The sequence below is a fragment of the Elaeis guineensis genome, chromosome 12 (genome assembly GCF_000442705.2).
Source record: "Elaeis guineensis isolate ETL-2024a chromosome 12, EG11, whole genome shotgun sequence".
Classification (NCBI taxonomy): Eukaryota; Viridiplantae; Streptophyta; class Magnoliopsida; order Arecales; family Arecaceae; genus Elaeis; species Elaeis guineensis.
In genome coordinates this window covers 16,468,285-16,485,826 of record NC_026004.2, presented here as the reverse complement: position 1 = coordinate 16,485,826, position 17,542 = coordinate 16,468,285, and the positions used below count along the sequence as shown (strand labels likewise).

The 17,542-nt window shown below is 36.0% G+C and overlaps 2 protein-coding genes across 3 annotated transcripts; one reads left to right on the top strand and one right to left on the bottom strand.

The window, feature by feature from the left end:
- Positions 1 to 389: 389 nt before the first annotated feature.
- Positions 390 to 1,757, top strand: LOC105054937 (putative invertase inhibitor). Of its 2 annotated transcripts, XM_010936587.3 has the most exons (2): positions 390 to 1,199; positions 1,399 to 1,757. In XM_010936587.3, exons 1-2 carry the CDS (start codon positions 637 to 639, stop codon positions 1,454 to 1,456), a joined length of 621 nt encoding a protein of 206 aa, XP_010934889.3. In that variant the 5' UTR covers positions 390 to 636; the 3' UTR covers positions 1,457 to 1,757. The 2 variants fall into 2 exon arrangements, with proteins under 2 accessions (XP_010934889.3, XP_073103237.1); XM_073247136.1 differs by lacking the exon at positions 1,399 to 1,757 and having other exon boundaries at positions 398 to 1,365.
- A 3,544-nt stretch (positions 1,758 to 5,301) lies between these two features.
- On the bottom strand, positions 5,302 to 15,662 carry LOC105054936 (vesicle transport protein GOT1). Its single transcript, XM_010936586.4, has 7 exons — positions 15,454 to 15,662; positions 9,737 to 9,810; positions 6,661 to 6,752; positions 6,445 to 6,525; positions 6,274 to 6,371; positions 5,901 to 5,982; positions 5,302 to 5,763 (listed from the first exon to the last, which is right to left on the bottom strand). Exons 2-7 carry the CDS (start codon positions 9,765 to 9,767, stop codon positions 5,725 to 5,727), a joined length of 423 nt encoding a protein of 140 aa, XP_010934888.1. The 5' UTR covers positions 9,768 to 9,810; positions 15,454 to 15,662; the 3' UTR covers positions 5,302 to 5,724.
- Between the last annotated feature and the right edge of the window lie 1,880 nt (positions 15,663 to 17,542).

The following is a 17,542-nucleotide window of genomic DNA, read 5'->3' as shown; positions in this document are numbered from 1 at the left end:
TTGCTTGCTTATGCTGAAAACCATGTGCAACACCCTCTGAGTGGTTACCATATATCTTTCTAGTGTACAATAAATTAGATATCTTTCTCCACCAAATGATGGTGATGGTGGCGCTCAACGGTGCAAAATTAACTCCGACCCCTAAATCGTACACACCTTGTAGAAACAAAATAACTTTGCTTGCACACTTGATTAAGACTCCCCATTATTGTTTTCCTGAAGCCTACGCTTAGAAGCCCTTCTCTCCCTTGTAATTAAAGCATGTAATCCCTTATATAGAAGTACATCATGTGACACGAAGCTCATTAATTGGACGGCTCATATTAGAAGGATCACAGACTATGGCATCGTACGTAAGGCTATGAAACCGTAGGGAGAACAAAGACATCATGGTTAAGGAAAGGGTAAGTAAGGAGAGAGAAATCTCCACTCCCCCCTCTAGAACGTGCCAACTGCCACCCAAAGCTCACCACTCCCACAAACCTCATACCATTGGAGCCTGTCATCACTTTTTAATTGCTTCTCTTCCTCTCCTTCACATATTCCTTCGCTCTCTCTGAGGAAGATTCCATGCAATAGACTTGGATACATAGAGAGAGATAGAAGACAATAGGCTTCATACAGACCATTTCAACCATGATTCAATTCACCTCCTTCTTCCTCTCCATTTTCTTCTTCTTCTTCTTCTTCCTCTTCCTCAACCCAACTAATTCTCCGATGGTGGCCGCCACCCACCCAGATATAATTCTCGAGACCTGCAGGCGCTGCGCCAAGGGTGATCCCAACCTGAACTACGCTCTGTGCGTGGAATCCCTTGCATCGGTGCCCAAGAGCCATCACTCCGACGTGCGAGGGCTGGCGATCGTAGCAGTGAAGCTGTCCAAGGCCAAAATGAAGCATGCCAAGTCCATGGTGAAGAAGCTCTTGAAGGCGAAACCGATGGGACGGTACATGAAGAATTGCTTGCTGACCTGCAAAGATATCTATTCCGATTCGATATCCAACCTCAAGGACTCCTTGAAGGCGATCAAGTCCGGCCAGTACAAGGATGCCAATATACAGATTAGTGGCGCAGTAGATGCCCCAGGTAATTGCGAGGATAGCTTCCAAGATGGGAATATCAAGTCGCCGTTGATAGGGGAGAACAAGGACCTGTTCGGGCTCGCCGTCATTGCTCTTGGCATCACCGCCCTCCTCGGGTAATCACTGTTCCAGATTATCCTATCTTGGATAATTATGTGGTCGTTTTCGCTAAAATAAACTAAGTGGATATAGAAAGATGTTATTGTTTATACTGCACTAAAACGCTTAGAATCAGGTTCCTTACAATGGGTTCTTTCCTAGAAATATAATTATAATGTGGTACATATGCCTTTTTATTTTGTTTGGGTGATGAAGACACGTGGCTCACCTAACAATCCTCCAGAGAAGATTCGCTGGCGCCGTTTTCTACTAACGGAAGTCGTTGGTATTGAGGAAAATCGCTCTCAAAACAAAGGTTCTGAATTTTTTGTTTCATATTTTTTATACCATAATTGGAGCTGTTGATAGAATGCCTCTTCCAAGGTACTGTGTAATTCAATGGATAACTTAATCTAGCATACGGTATACGTGCCCATACGAAGTACTGCAAGATTGTATGCTTCATGTCCAACACGGTGTATCTATGTGTCTCGGTGCCGTATCATGTTTCGAAATTTTGGCAAAGTTATAGTTTTCTCCTGCACATATGGAAGCCAGTGAGGTTGCTAATAGGTCCAGTGGCTCTCAAAAGAATGAGCAAGTCCTGTTTTGCTCCGGATTTACTGATAATACTCTTAGACACTGCCTTTTAAGGGGGAGGAAATTAGATTTTACTGGTGATAATTAGTGCTCTTTCTCCCCATCCCCAGCCCCCTCCATCCCTTTCGGCAAACCAAGTGTTGTTCAATTGTGCTGTCGCGTGACTGATAAAATATTAGGAGAATGTTTGGTTTGTAATCGAAATTGAAATGAAAATGACTTGGAATCGAAATTGAAATGGTTTGGAATCGGAATCGGAATGGTAAAATCCTCTGAAGTATTTGGTTCGTGATCGAAATGAAAATTTGAATCCTTAAAAAAGAGTAGAGATTGAATTCTATATAGATTGAGTAATTTTCATTCTACCTTGAAATCGAAATTGAAATTTCTCTCAACCAAATGGTTAGAACGGAAAACCATCTATTTCGATTCTAATTCCAGACCACCACTCCCTCTAACCAAACATCCCTTAGATTTATTAACTAAGCTGCGGAAAAAAAAAAAAAAAAATGATAACTGTTTGAGTGCAAATTGACAGAACTCTTCTTTTGAGTCTCAGTCTCACCACCAAAAGTTCTAACCGACCAGTTGATCTAGAGGAAGCTTCTGCCTTTAAAACTTTCCAAGCACTCGATGGCCTGCTCTCAAGCGGTGTTCGTGGGACCATGGAGTGCAAGTAAAGAAAACCGCATGCGTGGGAATCCTCCGTCTCTGGCTGGTCAGAAATACGACAAAAAGATAAGACTCGGGATGCCTGCGTGATCCCACAAAGCATAACTTGGGGGGCTCATCTAATCAACGAAACAAGACATAGATATCATTTTATGGCATACATCAGAGGAGGGTCCGCACACGGTATCTTTTACCAAAATAATTTAAATAAAAAAAATTATTTATAAAAATAATATAAATTTTAATTTATTTATCAAATTAATATAAATTTTATAAAACACCATTTGAAACGATATTTTATAGTGTTCACGTCACCACCTCTTTTCTACCCATTTTCCACGTGGATGACGAAAAAAAAACTCGCCATTTGAAATGATATTTTTAAAAATATCATTTCAAATAACGAGTTTAATTATTTATTTTTCAAAAAAAAATAAAAAAATAAAAATTATAATTTAATTTTTTTTAAAATAAAAATTTTAATTTTGATTCAAATAAAAATCATCATTTCAAATTAGTATCCCCGTTTCAAATTATTTTTTAAAAAAATATCTAAAAAAAAATTGGTGTAAAAAAAATAAAAAATACCATAAAAAAAAGAGAAAAGAATTGAAAAAAATAAAAATTGTAATTCCAAATTTTAAGAAAATAAAAATTTTAATTTTAATTCAAATAAAAATCATCATTTCAAATTACAATCTCCTTTTAAAATTAATTTTTTTAAAAAAATATCCCAAAAAATTAATACCTTAAAAAATAAAAAATATCATTAAAAAAATGATAAAAAATAAAAATTTTAATTTTAAATTTAAAAAAATAAAAATTCTAATTTTAATTCAAATAAAAAACATCATTTCAAATTACTTTCCCCATTTCAAATATTTTTAAAAAAAAAAATATCCCAAAAAAATATCTTAAAAAATTTAAAAAATATATACCATAAAAAAATAGAAAAAAAATAAAAATTATAATTTTAAATTTTAAAAAATTAATTTTAATTCAAATAAAAAACATCATTTCAAATTACTTTCTCCATTTCAAATTATTTTTTTAAAAAAATTATCCCAAAAAAATATTTTTTTAAAAATTAAAAAATAAAAAAATATCATAAAAAAGAGAAAAATGAGAAATAAATGAAAAAAAATAAAAATTATAATTTTAAATTAAAAAAATAAAAATTTTAATTGTAATTCAAATAAAAAACATCATTTCAAATTACTTTCCCCATTTCAAATTAATTTTTTTAAAAAAATATCCCAAAAAAATCTTAAAAAATTTTAAAAAAAATATCATAAAAAAAGAAATAAATGAGAAATAAATGAAAAAAAATAAAAATTATAATTTTAAATTTAAAAAAAAATAAAAAATTTTAATCGTAATTCAAATAAAAAAAATCATTTCAAATTACTTTCCCCATTTCAAATTAATTTTTTTAAAAAATATTTCAAACAAAGAAAAAATATCTAAAAAAATATCATAAAAACAGAAAAAAGAGTAAAAATGGGAAAAGTAAATTTTTAATGAAAAATTTTATTTTTTTAATTTTTTAAGATATTTTTTTAGATATTTTTTAAAAAATTAATTTGAAATGGGGAAAGTAATTTGAAATGATGTTTTTTATTTAAATTTAAATTTAAATTTAAATTTTTTAAAATTTAAAATTATAATTTTTATTTTTTATCATTTTTATATCATTTTTTTATGATATTTTTTATTTTTTCTTAATTTTTTAAGGTATTAATTTTTTGAGATATTTTTTTAAAAAAATTAATTTTAAAAGGGGATTATAATTTAAAATGATGATTTTTATTTGAATTAAAATTAAAATTTTTATTTTTTTAAATTTAAAATTATAATTTTTATTTTTTTTCAATTCTTTTCTCTTTTTTCTTTTTTTTATGTTGTTTTTTATTTTTTTACACCAATTTTTTTTACATATTTTTTAAAAAAAATAATTTGAAATGAGAATACTAATTTGAAATGACGATTTTTATTTGAATCAAAATTAAAATTTTTATTTTTTTAAAAATTTTAAATTATAATTTTTATTTTTATTTATATTTTTTTAAAATAAATAATTAAACTCGCTATTTGAAATGATATTTTTAAAAACGTCATTCGAAATGACGAGTTTAATTTTTTTTTTCATCATCCACATAAAAAATGAGTAAAAAAAAAATGATGATATGAACAGTATAAAATATCATTTCAAATGATATTTTATAAGATTTATATTAATTTGATAAATAAATTAAAATCTATATTATTTTTATAAATAATTTTTTTTAAAAATTATTTTAATAAAGGATTCTCCACACACATGTAAAATACTACTCCAGGAACAAAACCATGATGACAAGGCTACGACACCTCATCCATCAATTAGGTTCTAGCACATTATTTTATAGCGCACACGAAAGAGCAATGAGATGACCGTAGTTCATGTAACAGCAACTCATCAGAATTTCCTCTTATGGAAAAAGGAACATCAATCAAGCAAGGCTCCATCGTAGACCTTTCAGTATAAGGCAGCAGAAACAAGCAACCAAGGAGTTCCTTTATCTAGTTTCCAGTGGTAACTTTCCTGAAGCGCGCCCAAAAACAAAAACTTTAGCAACTAATCATTTTCATCAATAATCATTAATTAGATTTTTTTTTTTTTTTTCCATAGCCAACTTACAAACACATTAATCTTGCACAACTTTGAAAAATCTCCTCTTCCCGTGCTGGAAATTATATACACCGTAGGACCCTTACCTGGTCACCTTGGCTAATAACTGCAACTCCTTACATATCTTCCTAAATAAAAGAAAATACCAACATTCCATTTTAAGCACACCCACCAGATTCCAGTTTAAGCACGACCACCAGTCATGATGCCAATATTGTAACATTTATCCACATATACACCCCAGTTTAAGCTCAACCACCTATTATGAAGCAAATATTGTGACATTTCTCTGATTTAACAATTCCTGGGTGAAGCAGGGAGATGTCGAGCGGTAACAATTAAAGCTGCCAAAGCAAATATAAGTAACTGACAGGACGCGGCATGTAAATTCTATATCACATTTGACACCCAAGAAATTGGCTACCTCACAAAGAATGAGCTCGCTAGGTGATCAACATAACTGGCTTGCGAGAAGATACTCCGCATGGCAAGGCAGGAGTTTAACAAAATTAATAGTCTAACAGCTAAAGTTGACTGCTATCTTACAAAGAACTTTGTGTTGCAGGGTTCCACCCAATCAGTATCAACAAGATCGTTAGTTACACAGGTACACGTTTGCCTCTGTAGCGATCAAAGAACTGCAAGGCAAGAAGCAAAGACAAATAGCAAAAATGGTTAGCCAAATTTTCAAAGATAAACAAGCCTTGATACAAACGCCACCCCAAAAAGTCCAGTCCCCAGGGTGAAATGAAAGCATGCGGACACATCATCTTACCGATGTCACAAAAGGCTGCTGGAATAGCCAGCCAAGCACAGGAATCCTCTGCAAGAAAACTGCAAGAGTCGGCCAGAAGCCACTGCCAGACAAACCAAATCAGCACTCCAGACTACCAAAATTAATTAAAAAGAAAAAGGAGAAAAAGCATCAGGTGGTGATGTCCAGCCATCAACATAAACTCTGGTCGGTTAAACACCATCCACATGTAACATCAGAGAAGCAGAATCCATATGCACCAGCTACCTAGCAAAGCTCTTGACTTGATAGCAAAGAGTGGCAATGCCTACTTTTTCAATGCTAATACCAAACAATGCAAGCCACTCAACATATACCATCATCCATGCTTAAAGAGGCAGAAGAATATACTAACCTGAAGAGAACAATGAAACCGTAGGACTCAAAGATCATGCCAAAGAGAGGCCACCCAATCAGGACCAGAAAGAAGCCAAATCCGAATGAGATTGTACCCTGTCAAATAAGCATTTAAATTAAAACAAAATGGTTGAGAAATGAAAAGTTGACTTATGTTACAAGCAAAAACCTTGTAGTTTTTACGCTTGGTGAAGAATTGCATGGTGGATTTCAGTCCAATGGTTAACATGACACCTGATAGGAAGAGAATCTGATACAGCCCACAAAAAAAAAAAAAAAAAAAAAAACACCCAATGGTTGTGAATGCATTGTATCAATTTGTCAGGGAAAACAATACTAGAAAAATAAAATAGAATGCATTAAAATAGATGGGGATCAAACTTACATTCCCCATTGCTAGCAGTCCCTTGTCAAAGAAGAAAATGATTCCCAAAAATGAAAACAATATACCAAACCCTGTCAGTCCCAGTCCAATCTCTGTTTCAAATGCAAACTCACGGTTAGCAGACAGCTGCAGTTAATCCTTTAAACATCATGAGCGTCCAATATATGATTTTATAGTATCAAACTGTCTCTTAATTAAAAACCAAAAAACAGGAACTCTTTAAATGTGATCCTATAAACGACATGGAAGTACAACTTCAGGAGCCCAGATGGTTCACATTCATAAAATAAGAAAAAATAATAATTATCATCCAGGACAAAATATTGTAACAGCTATTTTTGGTTTTAAGCATGCAAACCTTTTTCCAATGTATTTAGGACATTCTAGTTCTTTAGTTCTAAATATATACCAATAAGATACTCAAATTAAAATATCATAGATAGATCCATATACTATAGGGCTGTTTGGATACCCAACCATGATATAATCAGATATCCTGTACGTGAATCAGAGATGCTTTTGTAATGGCATACTATATACAAGGAGGTACATGCATGCATTGAGTATGACTTAAGTATCCAACCACATTGTTGCGAGTCATTTGAAAGGTGATCTTTGATAATGATGAAAATCTTGATTGGCTTAATGAGTAACCTTTGATCCTTTTTATCCCTAGATTCACTTCCTCACTGAATTTGAAGCTTGCAGTTCTATCTATGCTGCAAGCCATTTAAAAGATGATCTGTGATATCAGCAAAATCTTTGGATCGCATGATGAACCCCCTCTCCAATCTTCCGACTTCTCCCTAGTTCTGGCTCCACTCAGCTGAATATAGAGCTTAAATTGATATCTGCACTCATGCACACAAAACCATATGTATAGGGTAGACAGGCATTAAAAAAACCTCTAAAGGAAATATGGAGCTTATACTCTAGTTCCACTCTTTTGCTTTTCTATTAAGATAAGACTTTCAGAATGACAAGGTTTTCTATCCTATTAAAACTCAGGGTATATCTAAAAAGGATTAAACCATGCATCAGCTTGTTGCCCTTTTTACACTAACCGGAACTTGGCTTAAGCAATTGAAAAGGATCAACCACCAAAATGCGAGACACTCCATACTAAATGAGGATTCTTAAAGCAATTGACATGGCAGTCAGCCACATAAGGAAGCAAGCTCTCCCAAACATCATTATGTAGGATACTCTACACTGAACGAGGCTTACCAAACCTATTAACATGACTGTCAACCACATTACAATGAGAGAGATCTTTCAATTTTACCTGAAGATTATAATCAGTAAAATTATCTGATAAATTAGGTTAACAGAGGGAGCACGACTATTAGAGACAAGCTTTCCTAGTGAATACTCCATAATGAAATGAGGCTTATTAAAGCTATTGGCATGACTGTCAGGCACATAACAAAGATGCAAGCTCTCTCAGTTTTGTCTGAAGATTCTATCTGTAAAATTCCTCCAATGTATGAGAAGAGGGGTGTCAAAGGGCGAACATTATAACCAAACCCTTAATCTACATTTCACTTTAAATCTAAATCTATTTAGGTTCTCACATGATGCACTCCCAAAAGCAATTTTGCACGGCAAAAGGCTTCCACATGAACATTCTACAAGGAGTGGCAACAAATTTTGAAGCAATTAAACAGATAAAAAATGATGAATACCAAGATCCTTGAGATGTAATTAGAACTATGCCAGTCTATCAGGATTGCTTTTTTGAGGGGAAGGGGAGGGCAAAAGCCCATCCCAATTTATTAAGGAGAGATAATTACAAGAGAGTACAGATGAAAAGAGGAGGTACAGCATTAAGGGGAAGGTAAGAGAGAAGAGACAACATTCCAAAAGGCTTGAAATTCAGACGATTATTGGGGTTCTGGATAGATGCATCCAAGATGTCTGCCAGCATTTTTGTCCCCATGTTGCAAAAAATGGATACAAATTTCCAAAATGGAAGCCTAAGCACATCCATGAACATACTTCCTTACCTTCAAAATATTGCATGTCTTCTTCGCCAAGTATTGTTAGTTTTAGGACGATAAGTAAAGTAGGCATCAAAGAGACTTCCTCCAAAGGGAGGATATCTTGGAGAAAAGGATTAATTTAGTTTGTTTATACAGATGTGTTAGTCAAGAAGGTTAGTTTTAGATACAGGTAATTAAAAAGAGAAAAGTGCTTTGTAGCTAATGGATTGGACAAGAAGGGCAGAAATGCAGGGATAGCTGAGATACTATACCCTCCTTGAGCAGCTCATTCACTGGCACTGCTCTTTTGACATGAATATTTAATTCAAGGTGCGCACTCTGGTTTCTCTAGCCTGTCTACGATTGCAGTTGACATTAATATTAATTGAGTTGAATCCTTTTCATGCATAGAAATGAAATTGCTTGCAATATTCGGTTACTTGTGAAACATGAGAGGTCATGCAAAAGTAAGTTTTGCGTCCTTCGTCACCCTATCCTAAATGTTTTACATCCTTCCTTTCAACTCTTACTAACTCTGATGCAGCAAGGAGATCTGGAAATCAATGGATTACAAGGCCCAGTGGTAGAATTTGTTTCAGAAGATTTCTTCAACTTCTTTAGACTAAAACAAGATGACCTGAAAAATTTTGTATGTGGAGCAAATGCCTTGCCTCAAGATGAACTCTCTTATTGAACGGCTACAAGAAGAAGGATCAAGAGCTGCAACACAAGGTTTCTATGACACCGATATCCCCAAATAATTGACCTCATCATTATAGTAGAAATAATGGCCATACATGGACATTTCAGCCCAGAATGGGTATATACGGAGATTAAATTATTGGCTGTTATAATGGCCATTCTAACAGAAAATAACGATTAGTAAGGGAAAAATATCATCACAATTTACTTATGCATAAAGTATTTCTTTCCAGCTGGCCTAAAATTTTGAAAACAATTTTTATTAGGATGTATAGCAGGTATGCGAGCTGTAACAAAATAAGGAAAAACATGGAATGATTATAAATCATCAATACATTACATCACCTACAAGAAAGAATAAACTATGACATGCGTTAGGCACAGAATCATACTTTTACGGTCATTCATCTCAAAGGAAACCATTGTGCAGGCCAGAGACACAGACCAAGATGCTTATAGGCAAAACCTGCAACAGCAATAACTTATAAAAATGTTATTACATGCAATTCATCCATGCTCACCAGCATAAAGAGCACTAAATTATAAAAACCAAAAATCTGCAAATAAATTTAACAATAAATCTTTCTCAAGATATGATCAGCATGAGTGGAATGTTAAGTTCCTTGCGATTACTAAAGTTCAAAAATAATCCTGTTAACTAAAAGACTTAATCAGATTTTGACACCCTTACATATTTTATCAGTAGGTGATAGCTAATTCATGACAGCTTAATTTTTTCGTAGGTTATAACAAAGACATCCCTCTTGCACCTTTGTCTTTCACTTTTTTTGGAAACATTGTGGAGCACAAAAGAAGGAAAAGTGTGCTTGTTAGCATCTTCTATCTCATATACATGCAAGCATGCATGCACGTGCACATTATTACATGGACACTTGAATATTGTGTAAAATGAGCTTACTTTTGTGGCTCCCACTGCCACATGCAAGCATGCGAAAAGCATAGATACATCCTTCATTATCCACGTGTAAAGCCATAACTACATGAGGAAAAATTGATGTTGCTCCTAACCTTTCCCCATGCCATCCTGGTATTAGTCTTAGGTTTTCCTTCTGATAATCCTTCTCTTTCAACAAATAATTGCTTCTTTCCTATTTCTTTGAGCCACTTATGGCTACATGCAAGTACTAGCTTTGATAGATCACTCTCTAACTGCAATTAATTTTGGTTCAGTCACCTCCTTACCATTTATTCTGATAATCATTATATATCATGCCGGTGGATATTCGTATTGTACGATGAACACTTCTTTCACTTCTTGCTCCAGTTTCTCCCCTATTTTGTATTAGTGGTTGATAATACATTCATTACATGGTCAAGTTCCTCATATTTTGCTTTAGGGAAAAAAAAAACCATAAACCCCTTTTTTTCAGTGTTTGATAGAACGATTTCTTATCTTCAGTTATCAAAATGAAAGTCATAGATTTATTTTGTTAATGTTGTCTCTTTTGGTGGCAGTTTTACCCAAGGTTTTAAGTTCTACGAGATGGGGTTATTCTGATTTTCCCATGGAATGGAACGTGCCACCGTCCCACCCCATCCCAATGCTTAGGATGGATGATATCCTACGGCATGCTGATCAGGATGCTAGGACAATAGCAAGATTGTCCTATCCCGACATTCAAGATGGTACCATATCCCGGTGTCCCACAAGATGTCCCACCTAGAGTTGAGTCCTTGCATTTACCATAAAAATAAGCTGCAAAAAAAGTATAACATACGAACTTCCATTGACTAGTGTTTCTTATATCTCAACCTTATCTATTCTTAGAGCTTTAATTACTTCAACATCACCACCTAAAACTAGCTAAAATACTTTGTAAGCTTAAAGTGTAAGTATATCTCAAGTTGAACATATCAAATTCTATTATTACTGTCATGTCCTAACATCAGCATACATTCAACCTTAGATGTTTTTATTTACTCAAGCTGTACTTTATAATGTTGCATAACACAATTTTTAGGCTTTTTCTAAAGATTAGCCATGTATGGTAATTTATATTCTGTTAACATACTGATTGATAAAATAAAGATTGTATATAGGTAGCATATGCACACATAAAAAGAAAAAAGTAGAAATAAATTTTATGCATTGATATGAGCTTACAAAACCCAGGTCTTGGTTACAAAAGTAAAAAAAAATTTAGTTATACACTAGTTAAGATGTTGCTTAAATTAACTCGTATCAGCGAAGTTTATGCGAATTTTTTTATGTTAAACTATTGATTCTTCTTGCACAATGCATGAACCAACAAGAAGCATAAGGAAATGAGAGAATAGTTACCAAAATAGGAAAAGAAGCAAATAAACTCTCCTCAATTAAATGTTGACCTACATAATGGATTATCATACACATTATTGTCCTTGGTCATACTTCACATCATCCAGTATGAACAAGGTGAAGAACATTATATATCAAAGCTCTTAAATCTCATATCTTTAGTGTTCTAAGATTGATTTTCAATCTAGCATTTAATTTCTATTTCAAAATGATATTTCCAACAATGTTGTTAAAGGCCCTAGGTGCACTTGGGTACTTGGGGTCCCTGGAGCCTAGGCACAAGGCGCAACGCGCAAGCACCTAAAATAGAAAAACAGAGAACTAACTATAGGCAAAAATTTCAGCAAGTAAAAACTAACACCTTGTTATTAAAAAGTAAAAATAGAAAAAAATCTAGCTATAAACAAGAAGTCCAACATGTAAAAACTAGCTCTAATCCAAAAATAATCAAATAAGTACTTTCTAAATTCTTAATTGGCTAATCCTCCTCCTCCTCATCATCATCATCAACCAAACTAGCTTCATCATTTTCTTCTTATTCCTCTCCAATATCTTTCTCATACTCATCATCTGTCTTCTCTGATTCATCTACAAGCTGCACTTGGGATGATGTTAGACGATGAGATGAGATAGAGATGCTTCTTAGGCAATGAGATGAGATGAAGTCTGATGGAGATGCTTCAGCTTCTGCCTTCTGATTCTTTTAGATGATTATAAGAGCCTTATGTAGGTTTTTAAAGCCCATTTGACTTTCAATGATGTCTTTTCAATCTCTATTTACTATAATTGACATTTTCTATATACTATAATTGACCTTTTCTATTTCTTAGAAACTAAAAATTAATACTTACTGAAATCCTGTGCCCCTTGGTGCCTCTTGGGTGCTTCTAAGGCTGGAATTGGGTTTGGGTCGACTCAAAGCTCGTCGGGCCGGACCGACTTCGGGTTGGGCTTCGGGCTCAGTTCGAAACAGTTGAGACTGGATTTGGACCAAAATATAAGGCTCATTCATATTTCGGGTCAGGCTCGGATATACCTTTGGCTCGGCCCGAACCCGAGCCTGAATTGCAACCCAAAAAATCTGACTAATAGCCTGATAGCCCAAGTCCAATTCCAAATGGGTTTAGTCTTTCCTCTCTTCGTCCATGCGATTGGCTCTTCCTCCCACAGGACACAGAGGAGAGGAGAGATGAGCAACAAGTAGGCGGCGATGGTGGTGAGCCTGTGGATCCAATGCACAAGCGACTCCATCTACTGCTTTGGCATCTACTCCCCCCTCCTCAAGTCCTCTCAGTCCCACAACCAGTCTACCCTCGACACCATCGCCTTCTTCAAGGACCTCGATGCCAATGCCGGCGTCCTTTCCCGCCTCCTATACTCCTTCAGCCCTAGGATCGTCCTCGCTGCTGACGCCGCCCAGTGCTTTGCCGGCTACTTCCTCATGTGGCTCACTATCATCGGAGTCCTCCCCCGCCCTCCCGTCCCCTTCATGTGCCTCTTCATGCTCCTCGCTGCCCACACTTAGACCTTCTTCAACACTGCTGATGTCGTCACCATGGTCCATGGAAGGCCATGCTCGTGCAGGAGCTTGTGGATCGAATCGCCGCCATCGGCAATCGCCGCAAGGGGCCGGCTACTTCCTCATGTTGCTCGTTGTCACTAGAGTCCTCCCCCGCCCTTCCGTCCCCATTATGTGCCTCTTCATGCTCCTCACTGCCCATGCCCAGACCTTCTTCAACACCGCTAATGTCATCACCACCGTCCACGGGAGGCCGTGGTCGCGCAGAAGCTCATGATCGAATCCGCACAGGGTGGATAGAGAGAAAGAGAGAGAGGTAGGAGAGAAACAGAGGGAGAGGGAGGGGTCTGGGCTGGGTCTTAGACTTGGGCCGGCCCGATTGGATTCGGGCTTAAGCTCGGGCCAGACTCGGACCGTAAGTTTTAAAATATTTTTGGGCCTAAGCCCGGCCCGAAACCCAAAAATATATTTCGAGCTGGGCTCGGGTAGGGGTGTGGCTCAGTCCAACTCGGCACGTTTTCCGCCCTAGGTGCTTCATTGCGCCACTGAACAATGCAAAGACGTGCACTTGAGGGCTGTTGCCTCGCCTATGGGGTACAGAGGTGACGGCCCTTGCGCCTAGCAGCTCAGGCGCACCTTTAATAACACTGATTTCCAAGATATATTGAAATGATGCTCGAAAGATAGCTAAATGGGAGAGCCTAGGCATTTAATCAATAAAGATTATGCTGGTTTGTCTTGCCTAGGAGACCCAGCTAAGTTCCTAATAAGCTTAGGCCCCACTTTGACAAATGCTTAGGTGCCTAAGTGAGTAAATCTGCATAGGCAAATACTCAGATGTTTGACTTTCACCAAGTTTGCCTCAGGGTAAGGTCAGTTGGCTTGGAACTAATAATGCCTTCTTGGGTCAACTTGTTTCTTGTGCCCAGGGGTCTTAAAGGGCATTTAAACAAGCATTATATAAAAAAAGGAGACGACATGATTGAATGAGATAACAAAAAGATGCTGTCATTTTTTGACAAGTTCAGTGCTACCTGAGCACCATAGGGTATTCAGTAAATAAAAGAGTATAGATAATGTAATGCTGACTGTGTATCAATAATCTAAAATAAAAATATATGAAGCTTTCATCTGAATTTTATCTTCTTCTTAAAGTGTTTTTGCTCTCCTCAGATTATCTAATTATTAGTTCACTCAGAAGATAGAGGTTAAGAAAACTCAGGGTGCACTAACAATAGGCATCACCAACATGTGCAAATATCCTGATCTCACATTTGTATGACAGAACATACACTGCCAGGATGGTGCACCTAATTACCAACATCAGATTCCTTAACGGATGCCTTCTGTACATATGGCATTATTTATATCACTACTGCTAGGTTATCATTGTACTCCTTTCTTTAGATCTCTCGCCACCTCTTGCTCCAGAAATCAATATTTTGATGACTATCAAAATGAAGCCCGCTTTAGCTTACATGGTAAGTTACAGATCAAGATGGTGCCTTAACTATTTCACAAGGAAAGGTTTGACTGAATTCTTTGAGGGAGACAATAAAGGGGAAGATGGTCTACAAGTGAAGCTAAATGAGAAAGAGACAACATAGAGGTATAGAAAATTGGGTGACCAGCTGAATTACAAGCAACGAGCAGCCATTCACAAGAAGTCACCCAACAATTAAGAATTAAGCTCCATACGAAAGTTCTCCATTCATAACTACTGATGCAGCCTAAGATTAGCCGTTCATATAAAAAATCTAAAAAAAAAATGGAAAAGCAACTAGGGTTTCAAAAATCTATGGCACAATCAGAACATGAGAATAATTAAACTTTTAAAAAAAAATACCAAACTAACTTTGTTAAATTAGAAACCAAGAAGATATCCAATAGCTCTCTTGACCTAGAACATGCGAAACACAACAGAACCACATCGAACTCTTGGAAAACTAACGAGAACACGAACCTTCTTTCTTAAAATTCATAGATTCAAAGGGAAACAAAAAAATAAAAAGGTCATAAGAACTACTAACCCACGAAATTGGGACGAACAAAATCACGAATTCAAATAAAAACGAAAACCAAGAAGAAATCAGCAACTGGAGATCCTAGGATCTCCCAAATAAGAACACTGACAAAGAAATCCAAGGATTTCTATCACGACGACCTCCATATACACACAAATCCACAAAGAATTGATCTAGAACCGGAAAAACCCCGAAAGAAGGAAAGAGCAATCGACCAGTGACTATGACACGAATCCGCACCAAAGAAGAGAAGAAAGAAATTGGTACCTTTCGAAGACCCTAGAGAGGGAGGGGGGGAGCGGAGGAAGAGCGAGCGAGTAATACTTCTGGGGCGAGAAATCCGAGCGGTATTTATAAAGGCCGGAGGTGGATGGGCGGGAAAACTAAGTGACCACCGCGTCGGAAATGGAGATCGGCTTGCGATGGGGAGAGGAGGAAGATACGATAGAGAGAGAGGAGGAGAAACGCTGTTAATCACGTGGGTTTTCGGAATCACTGCTATTAACCGCCTCAATATCCCGGTTCATGGAATAACGGGTTTCATGTGGTGCGAATCAAATTGGTAAAAAGGAAGACCCGGCGCGTCACCGTGCCAATTGGACCTTGTTACTTCGTAACCAAGAGCTTATGGGAACAAGCAGTTTCGCGGGACCTTCCGTGGAATGAATTGACGGTTGACGGAAACATGTGGAATAATTTCAAATAAGCATAGTGTTTTTTTTTAAATTACACAAATACCCCCTCATCTCAATATCATTTATATCTTTTATATTTTTAAAAATATCAAATTAATCCTTTTAATTGTCAATATATTCTCCACTAATCCATCTGTCTATCTCCATTAACAAAATGAGATCATGACCATCATATAATATCACTATTTTATAAAATGATGAAAATATCCTTATCTTCATCTCCTCTCTCTTCTTAGATTGACCGCCTTCTCCATCACCAACGTCCCTCTTTCTCCCTTCTCTTTCCCCCTCTAATTCCTCCCCATCCACTTCTCCTCTATAGTAGCTCCTTCCTTCTTAACCCGTTTCTCACCAACAATCCCTCTTTCCTCTCCTCTTTTTTCTCACTAATTTCTCATCTTCCTCCACCTCCTCCTAACTTGCAATGAGCTCTTCTCCTCTATGGTGGCTCCCTCCACCTTCAATCATTCTTTGTTGATGACCTTTCTATCCTCCTCTTCATCTTCATATATTTTTTCTCCTTATCTTCCTCCTCCTCCTCCTCCAAGCTACCCATGAGCTCTCCCCCTCTACGGCAATCTTTTTATCTCCACTTATTCCTTATTGGTGGCCCTTCTTCCATTCTCTCATTCCTTCTCACCTACTTCTTCTCCTCATCCCCTTCCTCTTCCGAGCACACCCATAAGCCCTATCCCTCTATAATAGCCCCCTCCACCTCCACCACTCCTCATCGACAGCTCATATTTTTCCTTCTGTTTCCTCTTCATCCTCTTCTTCTCCTTGTCATCCACTTCCTCCAAGAGCCTTCCTTCATAACGAATCTCTTCATTTCCACTCCTTCCTTACCAACGGCTCTTTTCTCCCTCCCCTTCCTGTTCAACTCCTTCTCCTTCTTCAATCTTATCCATAAGGCCTTTAACACCGTCCTCCTTCTCTACACTGATCTCCACGATCCCATCCTTCCTCTTCATGATAGCTTCCTTCATCTCCATCTCTTCTTCACTAGCGATCTTTCTTATAGGAGCAAGGGATATTTTTATCTATTGAGAGAGAAAGCTGATACTATTTATTAGTGAGTAAATAGCTGGACCATATTCGAACATATCGATAAGTATAAGAGTCATTTTGATAATTTTAAAGTACAAACAACATAAGTAAAATGGAATTAAAGTTGAGAGGATATATATTTTTTAACATCAAATATGCTACTATAACTTTAAAGTCACTACAAAAAAATGGATTATTAGCGATGGCTAATTATCATCACTAATATCCCATTAGCCATTGCTAATGCTATTATCGACAACTCCCTATCGCTAAAAATTTGATGAAAATAACATCATCGCTAATTATCATTATTAACGACAATAATTCAGCCGTTGCTAATAATGTTAATTAGTGACGGTATTAGCGATAAAAGCCATCATCAATAATTTTAATTTTTTTTAATTAAATTGTTAAAAAATTATTAGCGACGATGTTACCATCGCTACTGCCGTCGCTAATAGTTTTTTATATTTTTAATTAAAATTTTAAAAACTATTAGTGATGGAAGGTACTGTCGCTAATGCCGTCACTAATAGTTTTAATTTTTTTTTAAAAAAATTATAATTAAATATTTTAAAATATATTTTAATCACATTAACAAATAATAATATTTT